Source organism: Manacus candei, unplaced genomic scaffold (assembly GCF_025592945.1).
Source record: "Manacus candei isolate 608988 ecotype Guabito, Panama unplaced genomic scaffold, ASM2559294v1 h1tg000037l, whole genome shotgun sequence".
Lineage (NCBI taxonomy): Eukaryota > Metazoa > Chordata > Aves > Passeriformes > Pipridae > Manacus > Manacus candei.
Genome location: NW_026138085.1, coordinates 7128440 through 7142395, shown reverse-complemented (window position 1 = coordinate 7142395; position 13956 = coordinate 7128440). Strand labels below are relative to the sequence as shown.

At 50.5% G+C, this 13956-nt stretch overlaps 1 protein-coding gene across 3 annotated transcripts in view; it reads left to right on the top strand.

Annotated features, from left to right (window-relative positions):
- Positions 1–13956, top strand: part of ARHGAP26 (Rho GTPase activating protein 26) — a 117692-nt gene that overhangs the window by 50637 nt on the left and 53099 nt on the right. For all 3 annotated transcript variants that reach the window (XM_051794220.1, XM_051794219.1, XM_051794221.1), the window contains exons 12-14: positions 2803–2839; positions 8516–8581; positions 9324–9398. In XM_051794220.1, the coding sequence (XP_051650180.1) occupies positions 2803–2839; positions 8516–8581; positions 9324–9398 (178 nt within the window). The remainder of the gene's footprint in view (positions 1–2802; positions 2840–8515; positions 8582–9323; positions 9399–13956) is intronic.

Here is a 13956-nt window from a genome sequence, read left to right as displayed (position 1 = left end):
TTGTCAAGGGGGCAGATGTGACCTTTGGGGCACTGGACAAGCCTCACTCTTGGACTTCTTGGACCTCTTACACAGCAGCCCCTTCCTCAAACTTGGAAACTTTCTCTTATCCTGAAAAATTGCTCTCCAAAAGATTTGAGGCAGTATAGGAAAAGTATTTATTTTAAAAAGTAATGCTTTTCTTGGAAAACAAAAGGATATTACAGATTTGGGGCTTGTTTAAAACCCTGATGATGTAGAGTAGTGTTAATGGATTAACACAGATGATGGATTAAAGGTTTGTCCTCAATAAGATGGATATAGGATCACAGTATCTCCTTGTTTTATGGTTGCACTTGACCTCTGCATGAAGCTTCCTTCTCGTTGTGTGCACACTTTGCAATTAATGGCATAAGCATGTTGTTTCCTTACCTGCCCTTTTCCCTTGTTTTAGGAGCAGTCTCTGGTGATTAACAATCTCTATTGTTTTATGGATCCAAACTGGAACAGTGAATGTGCAGGGTGATGATCTCCCTGTATCTGAGGTGCTGTGCACCATGACTCGAGCAGGATGGTTTGGGCTGGAAGGGACCTTAAAGTTTGTCTCATTCCACCCCCTGCCATATGCAAGGGCATCTTGCACTAGACCAGATTGCTCCAAGCCCCATCCTTCACTGTATATAGTGTTACCTGTATGTCTGGGGTGAGCCAGGGCACGAAGCCCGCTTGTGATCCCAAGGAAGGGCCATGTGTCTCCAAGCCTTTGAGTGGAGTCACCTCAGGCTTTGTCCCTGGTCCCTTCAACAGAGGCTGGAGAGAAAAACCTCCTTAGGGAAGGCTGACACCATGGCTGGGGCTGCTGGGCAGTACCATGGGCAGGGGAACCAACGAGTGGTTTCCTTCCCTCTTTTCACATATTTTATTTTCTTGATATAAACACTGTTCCTAGAGGAAAACTCACATGCTGACTGCAGCTGGTTTTGCTGCTGAATCATCCCCCGCTTGCCAGATGTGGCCTGATGGATTTTCTCCTGCAATTAATTGTCTCTACTTGGTCTTGCATTGCATAGCCAAGTGCCCTGAGAGGGAGGGGGGGGAAAGGTGTTCCTTGGAAATATCCTAGGAATTAGCGTTGAAGGGTCGGTCTCTGCCCAAACCCCTGGTTTTGAGCTATTCCATTAGATCTGTGCTTCCCAGAGCGTGTCCTGGGTGGCAGATCTGATCCAAGGTGTCCTGCTGCCCTCTGGCTGGTGCCCAGACAGGCAGGAGAGCACAGGAATAGCCTGCGTTTGAGTGACCTGCAAGGAAAGAATCTGTTTATGTGCCCAAATGGTGACATGCTGTGTGACACACAACCTTTTTGGGGTGTTTTTGGTTTGGGTGGTGGGGGTGTTGGGCTGGTTTTGGGGCACCACGGTGAGCTCTGCTGTGGTGAACAGCGCGTGCCCGGCTGCCGCTGGCACTGAACCTTTGAGGACACCACAGTCAGCTCCTCAGCCTCATCCTTCTGCTGGAGTTCCTAGGGGAGATCCCAGCAGCAGGGACACCGCTGGGAGCACAGACCCTCCCATTTTCAGTGTTAGTGTCAGGGATTGGGATCCCGTGGAGGGAATGCCGAGCCTGCAGCCCGGCGCCTCTCCCGTCCCCGCTGCCGAGGCTGTGCGGCTGTTGCTGCCGGTGTGTTGCTGTCAACACGGCCTTTGGAAACCTTCCTTCCCCCCCCGGCTATTTTGAGAGGAAGCATGTGATGCAGGCAGCTCCCTGTGCCGGGCTCCCTATGGAAGGGGGCTTCCAGCCCTGTTCCCAGCAGAGGAAGGGTGTGAGCGATGCAGCTCCAACAACCTGCATCGGCTTTTTGTCCTGTCCTATGGATGGTGCAGCGGTCAGCTCCAGCTGGGATGCTGCTGGAGCTCTGGGGGGGGATGTGTGTGTTCCTGTAGGGACTCTGAGTACTGAAGGATTATTTTAAGCCATTTTACTCTGTTGAGCTGGAGAAATACAACCTGTCTAAGGCTGATCTTCTTACAGCTGCTCTTGGCATTATGCTGGGCTTTTAAACCGCCCTCACACCATGATTAAAACCTTCTGCCTGTGTTTTTCCCCTTTTAGTTGTATCCACTGAAACATCACTTTTGTCTCAAGTAGCCAGGCTGTAGTAGTGATCAGGATGGGAGAAGGAGCACTGATATTTGAAGGCTGGAGAGGCTTGGGATGGAGTCCGGCGGTGGCTCTGCTGCGGGCAGTGCTGGATGCATTGCCTCATCCTGCTGCACTTCATGTCCTCTCTAAGTTAATGACATTTCTTTTCCTCTTGTACTCTTTGCCTGACTCATTTGCTCAGGCTGTAAGTACCTGAAGAGGGTGGCTGCTTGCTCAGTGTCTGAGCTGCACCTACCAGAGATTCCTGTAATGCCCGTAAGGGAATTGCCTGCTTTGCTCCAAGGTTATATCTCCTTAATGTGTGTCTTTTAGAAGAGGAGTCATAGAATCATGGAATAGTCTGGCTTGGATGGGATCTTTAAAGGTCATCTAGTCCAACCCCACCTTCATTTTGTTTAAAAAGCCCTGTAGTTCTGGTTTTACCTGGTCCATCCCATTTGCATTCTCTTGTTGTAAGTCCTGTCCTAGTTATTATTTTATGACAATTCCAGAGCTGCGGCCTTTGGGTGCAGAAAGTCATGGTGGTCTTTGGGGACCTCGTTGCTGGGGGAGGTGGAGGCAGGTCCTGGCAGCAGACACCATTGGGGTGACACCAGGCATGTCAGCAGGCCCTTCCCAGCTGGAGCCCAGGTCCTCATAATACTTTCCTCTTGTGTTTTCCAGGTGTACAACTCGAACAAGGACAACCAGAGCGAAGGCAGTAAGTATTTCTTCTCAAGCCTGACCCCTGAGAGGTGACTGAGCTATGTGGGGAGTCAGCAGGAGAAGCTGGTGACACTGGGCTGTACTGGGCTCCCCTGGGCCAGGGGGTGACAAGAATTGGCATGGGGACCACAGGGTGACCCAAGGAAAGCTGTGTCTGGCACCCAGCAGGGACCAGGGGCAGAAACCTGATGGTGGGACCTGGGGCCATGGGGAGCAATGTGAGGCAGTTCCCTCTGCCCCTTGGGATGTGTCCCCTCCTGCCCCAAACTGTGGTGTCTCAAGGACAGTGCAGGGGTGCTGGTGGCCTTGGGACCTGCTCCTGATGCTCAGCAGAGGGTTCAGGTGTCACCTGGGACCAACCAGCTTTCCTTTCTGAGCCAGAATGTACGGTGTGAATGTGCCTTTCCAGAGGGGAATTGGAGCACAAATACAGGAGTGAGGAGGTCCTGTCTCATCAGGATTGACAACAAGAGCCCTTAAAAATAAAAAAGCTGTTTTTATTGTAGTTCAGGCAATCAAAGCCTTGAGTCAAGAAAGCACTTGTTTTTCTTCTTAGAGGAACAGTCGCACCTGGTCCTGCCTCTTATGTCCTGTGTTTTAAAACCCTTAATTGAGCCATTTCCCAGTAGGTTTGATTTGCCATAATTGCAATACTCCAACCCTCAGTCCCTTCCCTCCTTCCCTCAAAACCGGTCACGTGGTGGCCTGGGCTGACGGTCAGTACATGGTTCATTTTTGTGCTGCCTCAGACACGGCATTTTCATCTTGAGCCGAAGCATTTTTCTCACAGTAATTGGTATAATTTGCAGCTAATGTTCCTCACACGCATTTCAGCCCTTGCACAAAGCAGTCTCTTCCCCCTCTCTGCCATGGTTTTTCGTTCCCTTTGGTCCTCCCTGGCATCAGCTGCACATCTATCCTTTCTTTCCTCTGTGTGTTCCACCTGGCTCTGTGCATCACAGGTCATCCTTGCAGAGCTCAGTGCTGTGCCTCACACTCAGGAAGGGCAGCATGGCCAATGCCCTGTGGGGTAGGAACTCTGCTAGAACAGCTCATCTTGTCTCAGTTTTCCAGAGGGGCAGAAGGGGTTTTTGAGACACAGAGACCAGGACTGGCTCAGCTGCATCCTACCTGGCCGTGAGCTGTCACCGCTCTGTGTTCCCTGCACACAGCCCCTGGCTCTGCCAGGACTGTACCTGGTGATTTGGCTTAAGAGACCATTTTGATGGTCTGTCTTAAAAGTGAGAAGGATCTTCCCTATCTGCTCCACAGACTGTCCTTCCTGGCTCTGGAAGAGGGTTGGAACCCTTGGCTGTGTACATAACAATGCTTCTGAACCCTCCAGTTGGGCTGGGCTGGTGTGGTCAGAGATCTGAACTGCCTCAGCCCTCATTAAATCCGTGTCTTGGATCTCTGCTTGCCTCACCAGCCACTCTAAAATTGATTCAGGGACTGGCTTTCTGCCAGCAGCCCTTGATACAGGAGCTTCCTATAAGGACTTGAAATGAGTGCAGTGATTGAGTGGGTCCGGATGCAATTCCTGACCCTGGAAACCTCTATACCTCTGCTTCCTGCTTGTACTTATGGGAGCATGACAGCACCTCGCAGTGCTGTAGTGGCACTTTTTGGCCACTGTCTAAATTTACAGAGCTTTTGGGTTTACATCCTGCTGAGTGGCCAGATGGCCATCGGCCCACAGGTGATTTATCTTAATCTGCTTTGGGAGGGGGGAGAAAGCCATGCTGAAGGGGTGAGTGGGTGTCACTGAACTGCACGAGCCAGGAGGATTTAGATGCACTAGTTTGCAAACCAGAAGGACTTGCCCTGCTCTGTGGAAACAAATCCTCCAGGCCATTTGTGCTTATTGCATGGAACAGCACAGAAGAACTCCTTTCCCTTCTCTCCCCATTTCCCTCTCCTTTTTCCCCTTCCACTTGGTTCCCCATTAGTTGAGGACCTCATCAAAACTTGTCTTTATTTTCACAAGCTCTTCACATACCTTGAGACCCTTGGCTGCCCTGTCTGCTGTGCCCTTAACTGTGTGGATCTGGCCACCCCAGCAGGCACAGTCACGGAATCTCAGAATGGTTTGGGTTGGAAGGGACATTTAAAGGTCATTTAGTCCAGCCCCCTGCCAAGGGCATGGGCACCTTCCACTAGAGCAGATTGCTCCAAGCTCTGTCCAACCTGACCTTGAACACTTCCAGAGATGGGGCAGCCACAGCTTCTCTGGGCAACCTGTGCCAGGGCCTCACCACCCTCGTTGTAAAAAACTTCTTCCTTTTATCTAACCTAAATTAACCCTCAATCTTCCTTTCCCAAACTTGGCAGCTCACTGGTAGTTTGAGACTTGAAAACTCATTTCTGGTAAGACTTGAAAACTCGTTTCTCTCTGGTCTCTGCTTCTTGGTTTCTCCCCACCTCTGTGGCTCTTATTTCCTTGAAGTCTTTGAAACAATTCAAGCCAGTGATCATTTCATGGCACAGAAATGTGTGGTGGGGAGGCAGAGGAGCTGCTTTGACCTTGCACTGCCACGACCGACACACAGCTGGAGCCAGCCAGGCTTCACAGAGCTGATTCAGTCCTGCCCCCTTCCTGATGCTCTGATATGCCACATCAGCGTAAAGTAAAGGAATTAATGGATTAAATAGAAATAATCTGCTAGGCAAAAATAGAATGGGATGAGACCAACTCACCAGCACTAGAGATGTGATGCTACTTGAAGGTCAGATGGGTGTGGGGGTGTGTCTGAGCAGCAGCTGCAATACAGGTGATGTGTATCACTCCTGCCAATGTAAAATGTTACTGTGATAGATTAATTACAGCCTGGCTAGTACATCTCCTTGGCACTGGAATGCTGCTGCTGTAGGAAGAGCCTGGAGCTGAGTCTCACATCCTTCCCTGTGGAAGGAGAGCCTCAAAGGGGGCTCTTTTACTTGCCCTTGGACAGGCAAACAGGGCCTGTTGGAAATTAGGGTTGTCCAGCCCTGGCTCAGGCTGCCCTGGGCAGTGATGGAGTCCCCATTCCTGGAGGGATTTAACAGATGTATGGATGTGGCCCTTGGGGACATGGGTTAGTGGTGGCCTTGGCAGTGCTGAGGCAACAGTTTGACTCTATGACCTTAGAGGGCTTTTCTAACCAAGATGATTCCATGATTCTGTGATGTGGACAGCAGTAGATCCAAATCTGCCTTTGATCTGGGCCATTGCTGAACTGAATCATTGGGTAAATGACTGAGATAAAGAGCAGCTGCTCTGTGAGAGGGGAAATCAAGCTTTTACAATGCTCATTAAAAGTTAAATTTAAGGATGAATAAAGGCACTTTGGATATTTAATCAGATATTATTTCTGGATGTAACTACTGCAAATAAATCCCCGACCTTTCCTGATCCAGAGCTCAGCAATGAGTGGAAGAGCTTATTCATCTGCTTAGGGGGATTATTCCAGGTCGCTTCCAGCCAGGGGGACTGCTGGGTTTCCTGCCCCTGCTATTGCTGCAGGGAGGTGGGATCCCAGCCCTGCTTGGCCATGAGGCAGTTGGCTCTGCAGGGTTATAGAATCATGGAATCAGAGAATGGTTTGGGTTGGGAGGGACCTTAAAGCTCATCTCGTTCTGCTCCCTGCCATGGGCAGGGATACCTTCCACTAGACCAAGTTTCTCCTAGCTCTGTCCAACCTGGCCTTGGGGGTTGGAGGTGTCTTTTGCTCAAGTCCAAACATGTGAGGGACAAAAGGAAAATTGTTGTTTTATGAAATCATTGACACTTCCATAAACCAGGCACTTCAGAGAGCCTGAAACAGTGATCTGTGTTGGCTGGACAGCACCATGCAGGGACACCCAAAGGTCAGGGTCATATCAGTGCCAAGCCAAGGCTGATCAGACCTGCTGAACCAGGTTTGCTGGTACAAGAGTGTTTCCACACTGTGGTTTTGTGCTTCTCAGGTACCCTTGTACCTGAGTGATCTGAGTTATGGCAGCTGTGCCCTGCTGATGCAGAAGGCACGTTGGTTTTATGCTGCATCTGTGTTTGGGGAGTGGCGCTTGGAGCCCTCCAGGTGCCCAGGAAAGGGCACTGCAGCTTCTGGATATCCACACGTCCTATGGCACAGGCATCCTGCAGCTTGTGTGCTTATGTTGGCTCGGCACGAAAGCCTGCTTGCCCAGAAAAACACAATAGAGCTGTTTTACTTTGCACTGTTTTGGGTCCTTGTGCCATTCATCAGACAAAGAACACCCCCAGCAGAGAACTCAAAACAAGGGATTAGGAAGGGACTGCTCCATGCAACCGTGAGCTGGCAGCTGGTCATGGAGCAGCAGTGGATCCATGTGTGAATAACAGTGTGAACAGGGGGAATGCAAAGGAGGGAAGTTGCACGTGCCTTTCTGTGAGGGCACTGCCAGCCCTGGGCACTGGTCCCTTTCTGCCCTGCTCTCCACAGAATGAGTTGTGTCTCTCACAACAGGGCATTCTCTGGAGTCTGGAGCCCAGGGAAGCTTTGCACGCTGTGGGTCTCCTTCCTATGGAAGGTTTCCCAAACCCTTCTGTAGGAAGGAAGTAATTTTCCATAACAAATAGCTGTGTGCAGTGTTTTCCAGGCAGTGGTGGAAAGCTGTCTGTGGGATGAATTTTTCCAGCAGGTGTTTGGATCCGTGTACAATTAATTCCTTGAAATTAGAAGTGAAAACCTGCATTGGCACGAATGAGTTGAGTTGTACATCCCATTAACTCCAATGTTTTAGCTCTCAGTCTCAGGCAGAGTCAACTGCCTTCGGGACACCCTAATTTGCTCCAAATAAATATTTCATTTGTGCTAATAAAAGAACCTGAACCGTGCACATCTGTGATGGGTGAGGCTGAGTGGGATGTGTGTGGTGGCTCACAGGACAATATTGTTCAGCTGGACTTTTGCCTTGCTGGGGGCAGGAGTGGCTGCCTGGGGTGTGCAGGAGTGGTTAGGGACAGTGCTGATGGGCACCCCAGGGGCAGTTCTCCTCCCACTGGGCATAGGAGGTGCTTCAGACAGAGATTTGACCCAAAATTTATTCCTGTCTCCCAGTTCATAATGCTCTTCCACTGTCATGTGCTGTCAGCTCTCTTCTCTTCATGTGATGTTTTTACCTCCACGTTTTCTTAGAATCACAGAACTGTTTGGTTTGGATTGCTCTCCAGCACATGTGTGGCTTGGTTAGCTGGATGCAGAGCAGAAAGGATGTATAGGAATTCCCTGGGACTCATCAAGAACGCTACCATTTTGGGGGATTTGTTGTGTCAAAAATATATGATTTCCTTTTTTCCAAGCAATCTCTTGTCAACTTTCCAGACAAGTTTGGGTTATCTCACCTTGATCCTAAAATAATTTTTGACCATCCACAGAGGTAGATGCCTGGCTGAGCCCAGGACTCTGCTTCTCAGTGGGTGTGGAGGGGCTAGTTCAGAGGGATGTGAAGTCTGGAATGACAGTCAGCGTCTGTGCTTGCCTGAGTTACACCTGGTACAAGCTGCTGTACTTAGGCTTTTCTGCCCTGAACACCTCATTTATCTCCTTCTCCTCCTCCCTGCCCCATCTGGGCAGTGGTGCAGCATTGCTGGGGATGGCAGGGATTCAGGAGCATTGTGCTCTGTCCCTCTGCCAGGTGTTCATCACTTCTCTCTTCTCTTCCCCTGCAGCTGCCCAGCTGGACAGTATCGGCTTCAGCATCATCAAGAAGTGCATCCATGCTGTGGAAACAAGAGGTAGGGCAGCTTTGGGGCAGCCCTGCAGCTGTTGGTAGTGGAGCAGTTGCTTTCCTGCTCTTTTCATGGACAAAAATGACTCATTAACCCTCAGATCCACATCAGATGAATGTGCTCGAGCCGATGCTATTGCCGAGACATGTGTTGGCCCTGTGGTTGGACTCAGCAAACATTGGGGCAGAGTTGGGCAGTAACACACTGGGTGTGCAAAAGAGGGGATGGGACCAAAGCCAGGGGTTCATTTGAGCGTCCTTGCTGCAGGAACACAGCAAAGCACGTCCTCTCACGTGGGATAACAAGAGGTGGGCATGGCAGTCCTTCCCCAAAGCCCCTTGTGAAGACTCCTTGTATACAGATAGGATTTTTGTGAGCCTCTTGGCCCTACATGAGGGAGTGAAGAAATGCAAAAGGCTCAGACCTCAACCTGAAGAATGTGGCACAGTAAAATTTTCCCAGACTTCCCTTGTTAAGTGCAGATCCTTCATGGGGCAAACTGTAGCTCCCCTGATGACTGTGGGGAGGAGGAAAGGTGTCCTTAGATCCTTATTCCTGAGCTAATTGAATGTAACACTTCTATTACATGAAATCCTTGATATCAAACCCAAATTTTACCCTCTTCTATAATTTCTTATGTAATTGATGAGAAGGTTTCAGTGGCTTTGCTATTCGAGAAGCCAAAGAAATGAAAGAAATATTAGCAGCTCTTGTGACCTTCTCCTAATAAACTCCTTGTTTTTCCTAGGGATCAATGAGCAGGGTCTCTACCGGATTGTTGGAGTAAACTCCAGAGTTCAAAAGCTGCTCAGTATATTAATGGGTGAGTATCTGGTATTTTGTTAAAGGCAAGCTGACTGTGCGGCTTTGAAGTCTTGCCAGCTGGGAGCAGAGGCTCTTGGTGGAGTCCCTAATTGTGGTGAATGTGCCCTTAGGAGCATGTGCTGGTAGAGGCCGGGAGGTCCCTGGGCACCGTTGGCAGGTCAGAAGGTAGGACTCGTGTAGGACGTTGCTTTATGAGGTCTCTGGTGCAGTCACTGGTGTCCTGCTCATATGCACTCTTGAGTTCTGGCAGCCTTCCCAAATGCAAAGCAAAATCTTCAAAGAAATAGCTGAAAGCTTTGGGTTTTCATCTCCTACCTGCCCCCCTGTTCCCAGCACACTTTGAAATTATTTTCTCCTGCGTGTTGCATGCTGCCTGTGACTCTTCTTGCTTTCCCTACGGACCTTCTTGTGCCTGTTTATCACGGTCTTGCCCAGACCTTTTCAGCATGTGTTTCCCTTGTGCCTGAGGCATTGGACCTTGCAGTTTTGGATGCTCAGGAGAGAAAAGCTGCTGGATCACACTGTGACAGAGCTTGGTGATGACATTTTGGGGCTCCCAATGTGCAGCCCCCTGTGTCTGCCTAGCAGCCTCAGAGCCTCTCACCTCTCACAGGGTGTGATGGCCAGAGAGAAGGAGGTGTTTGCTCCCAGTGCATTTGTGCTCTGAACCAGCATTTCTGTGGGCTGGATCTGAGCACTGGAATGTGTAGGAGCAAATAGGTCTGGTGTCAGAGAGCTGGTCTTTGTTCCTGACGCAGGTCTGGGGCACCATGGCTGACTTTTCCTGGACTGGTTCCTTTTTTGGAAGTATTGTGTTTCCATCACCCACCATGGTGCAGAGCCCTGTGTTGGGTCGCACTTTTTGGGATATACTGGAGAATTGTTATCCTGACTCCCAGCCCAGTTCTATGTCAGCTACAGCCTGGGGGTTATTCTTGACCCAGAGAGGAACTCAGCCCTCCCTCTCTCTGCTCTGTTTACTGCCCCTCCAGTAGCACCTTCCCTGCTCCCTGTGCCCTTCCTGTGGTCCAGGCTGGTGCTGAGATTGGCTCAGGCTGTGTGGGACAAAACCATTTCAGCCCCTGACCTTGCAGTTAGCATTTCCATCCCACAGCTGTAGCCCTAGGCAGTCTGTGTGTCTGTCCAGGCATGTCTTGGACACACAGTTGAAGAGAGAACACATCTGAGCTGGAGCAGGGCAGCTGCCTCTCAGCCAGTCCTGTCTGGTGCTGCTCAGACTTGGCAAAACCACCTATGAAATTGTTGTGGGAATGGGGAAACAAAAGCTTAATAATTTGTTAGCGCCCTATTAAATGTGTTTGTTACTCCTTGGGGGAAATAAGTGGCATTTCTGGTCTCTTTCGTCTTTCCCTTCACTTATTAGCACTTATTGCTACAAGACTTCATTTTCCTTGCCCTCACAAAACTCCAGTACTCCTTTCTCTACACATTTCTCCTCACAGGAAGTTTTAATCTGTTATGTTTCACTTTAAACATCTTTTCCTTCTCCTTTTCCAATTCCCCCTTCTTTTTACACCATTGAGGTGTTCACTGATCCAAGCCCATAGTGGCTGTTACTGCTGTCAGCATGAACCTATGGAAAATTGGTAATCCAGGGGTGATTGGAGCAGAAGGACACAGCACTAAATCCGGGCTCAGGGGACCTCTGCGTGCCAGCTTTGCTCTGGCATTTGGAAAGTTTGCTGCAGTCACAAGAGCTGGTGACTGATGCTTTTATTAGAGAAGTTTGGCACAGGCTGTGGGACACATGAAGGTGCCCTGTGGCCCCCCAGGTCCGATGGGGGAGCCAGCGCTCTCCCGTGGCACACGTTGGGCACGGTTGCTTTAGAGCATCAGATGAAGAACATTGCTCTGGGGTGGGTGCTCAGGGGTGCAGCAGGCCCACAGGCAGGTCCTCTAGTGGTGCTTGTTGTGCTGCTGCACCTCGTCCCGTGGGCTGGCAGAGCGATGGACCCCGAACTCTCCTCTAAGGGAGAAGGGTTGGTCTTGGTGAGTCCTGGGGCTGTGACAGATGGCAAAACTCACTTGGGTGAAGAGCTCTCAGGAGCTGGGAGGGATCCAGTTTTGGACGCCATCCAGCATCCATTATCTCCTCGGCGACTGAAGCCACTCAGCTGTCGACCTCGTGTCTCATAACACGGTGATATATTGCTGGTGGTTTTCCTTTGTCCTGGTGTGTCCTCGTTACTTGTTGGTGCTGGAAGCCCTGTTACAGGCGAGTGGAGGCTGGAAGCAGGACCCTCTTTGGGGATCCCCCGTGCCGTCAATCGTTGGGATGCTTTGCAAACCCATGACTCCATATCTTTCTCCGAATTGTGGGTGATCAAATCTTCATCAGCCCCAGTGTTTGGGCTGTCTGTGAAGTCAGTGTCACGCAGAAACATGCCCCTTGTCAAACCCCATCTGTTCTTGCTGCCCTCAGGGCTCCAATATCCTGCTGGCAGCAGCACCGCTCTGCTCGGACACTCCCGTTTGGATCCAACCCTTGTGAACAGAGGAACCAAATTGTGCTTACAACATCAGGTTTCCCTTATATTTAGAAATGAATGTGGGCAGCGTTACTGCTTCACATACAGTTTAAATGGCAAAAAGATCAAGTTTCCCTGAGCTGGTGTCAGTGACACTGCTGGGAAGGGCTTTGGCATGAGGTGTCCCTGCAGGAGGTCGGTGCAGGGACTGTGGAGCACCAGCTCCCCATGGGCAGCAGCTGGATCAGGGACAACCCCAGCCTGTGGGTTTCAGGTTGGGGCAGCAGAGCTTGTCACTGTCTGATCCAGTGTGAAGCAGTGAGGGGGTGCTTCCAGGGGCAGGTCATCTCCCCAGCCTTCACCAGCACCAGGTGCCATCAAAATGAGGACAAAACCCAGCACCTAAGCAAACTTTTATCAGTGGGAGCTCTTGTAAAAGGATTTATTGTGGTAGTGTGTCAGAGGACAGTGGGGGCACCAGCAGGTCTGAATTCAGCACTGGCATGAGTTACAGCATCTGATCTGCTCTTGCTCCTATTCCCTGTGGGCCATAAGGGTGGGGAGTGGGTTCCTTCATGCCCCTCACTGCTGGGATGAAACGTCCCTGTGGCTGTTTTGGAAGTCTCTTGGTGAGAATTACAACTGGGTGATGAGGTAGTGCCCCAGGTGATTCCCCTCGCCCTGGAGAAATTCGTGAGAGATATCAGATCAGTGATTGGCAGCAAAAAGCAGCTCCAGGGTTAATGCTGACTTTGGGCTAGGGGTGCTTTTCCAGCCCCTATCCCACATTGACCCCAGTTCCTGTGGAAGTGTGTCCTTGTGGGAGGCAGAGCTGCGGCTCTGGCTGCAGCATCGCTGCCTGGGGAGACAGATGCTGCAGCTGGAACCCACGGCACTCACTTTTTGCAGACTCATAAATTTGAAGGTCAAGGGGAACTGATTAACTGCTCTGAGCCTTTTCATGGGACCGACTGTGGAATTTCACCTCGTGTGCCATGATCCTGCCTAGAAACTGCTAGATGAAGTTTTGCAGAGACACACAGTCCAGACTTGTTTGTTCTACTTAGGTTAAAAAGTTTTGTTTAAAAAAAGGTGGAACTTTTGGGGGGTTTTGTTTTCTTGTGTTTTTTTTTTTTTTTTTTTACTTTGCCAAGCTTATTTTGACTCTATTAAAGTTTCCTCCTTATAAAGGCAGTGCAGTAGGAAGTTTCCTCAGCATTGACATGGGAGGATGGAGTTCATTTGCGTGATCATTGTGTGAGACACGCATGATCTTTGTGTGAATATACATTTCTCACATGTTTACTTTTCCAGGTGCACCTCTCGATATTGTTTTTGAATTAAAATAAACCCATTGCTCCAAGGGAAAGCCAAACTCTATTCAGGGCATTCTTTTAAGTAGGTTGAAAATTACCCAATGCTTACCTGGGGCTTTAAAATTCAAAAGTGCATTATTTGTGTCTGTGAAAAGGCAGAAATACCCCCTGAGCTGAGCCTGTAGGAGCAGATGGTGCGAGCAGCTGTGGCTGTGTCAGCCTTGGCCTTGGGCATGGTGGGAGCCCCCGCGCCTGCGCCGCTCCCCAGGGACGCTTGGCACTGATGGGATCCCGGGATCCCCGCAGAGGCTTCCCTGGGATTTTGCTGGGAGCAGGATCCTGACTGTGCTTCCAGCACTGACTTAGCAAAGCGTGTTCGTGGAGGAGCATCCACGTGGGAGAGATCAGCACATGGGACACATCCATGCCCTGCCTCTCCCTGGCCGTGCTCCTCACCCCGGCACGGAGCCATTGCCGTGTTGGGACTCAGTGCTGTGCCTGAGGTATCCATGGCCAGGCCACTCCTGCTGGCCTGATGGTGGCTGTGCAGGAGATGGGCTGTGATTGCCTCGGTGGGGAGGCAGATGCAGGATGACGTTTGGCATCAGTGGGAAGAGGGTCCCTGTGTCCTGGGTCTGTGTCCTGTCTGTGCCTGGCCATCACTGCTGTCACTGAGCACCACAGGCTGCTATGCCCTCTGTCCTGTCACCCTCAGAGCCAAACTGCCCATGTCCTCGCTTGGGATGGATGA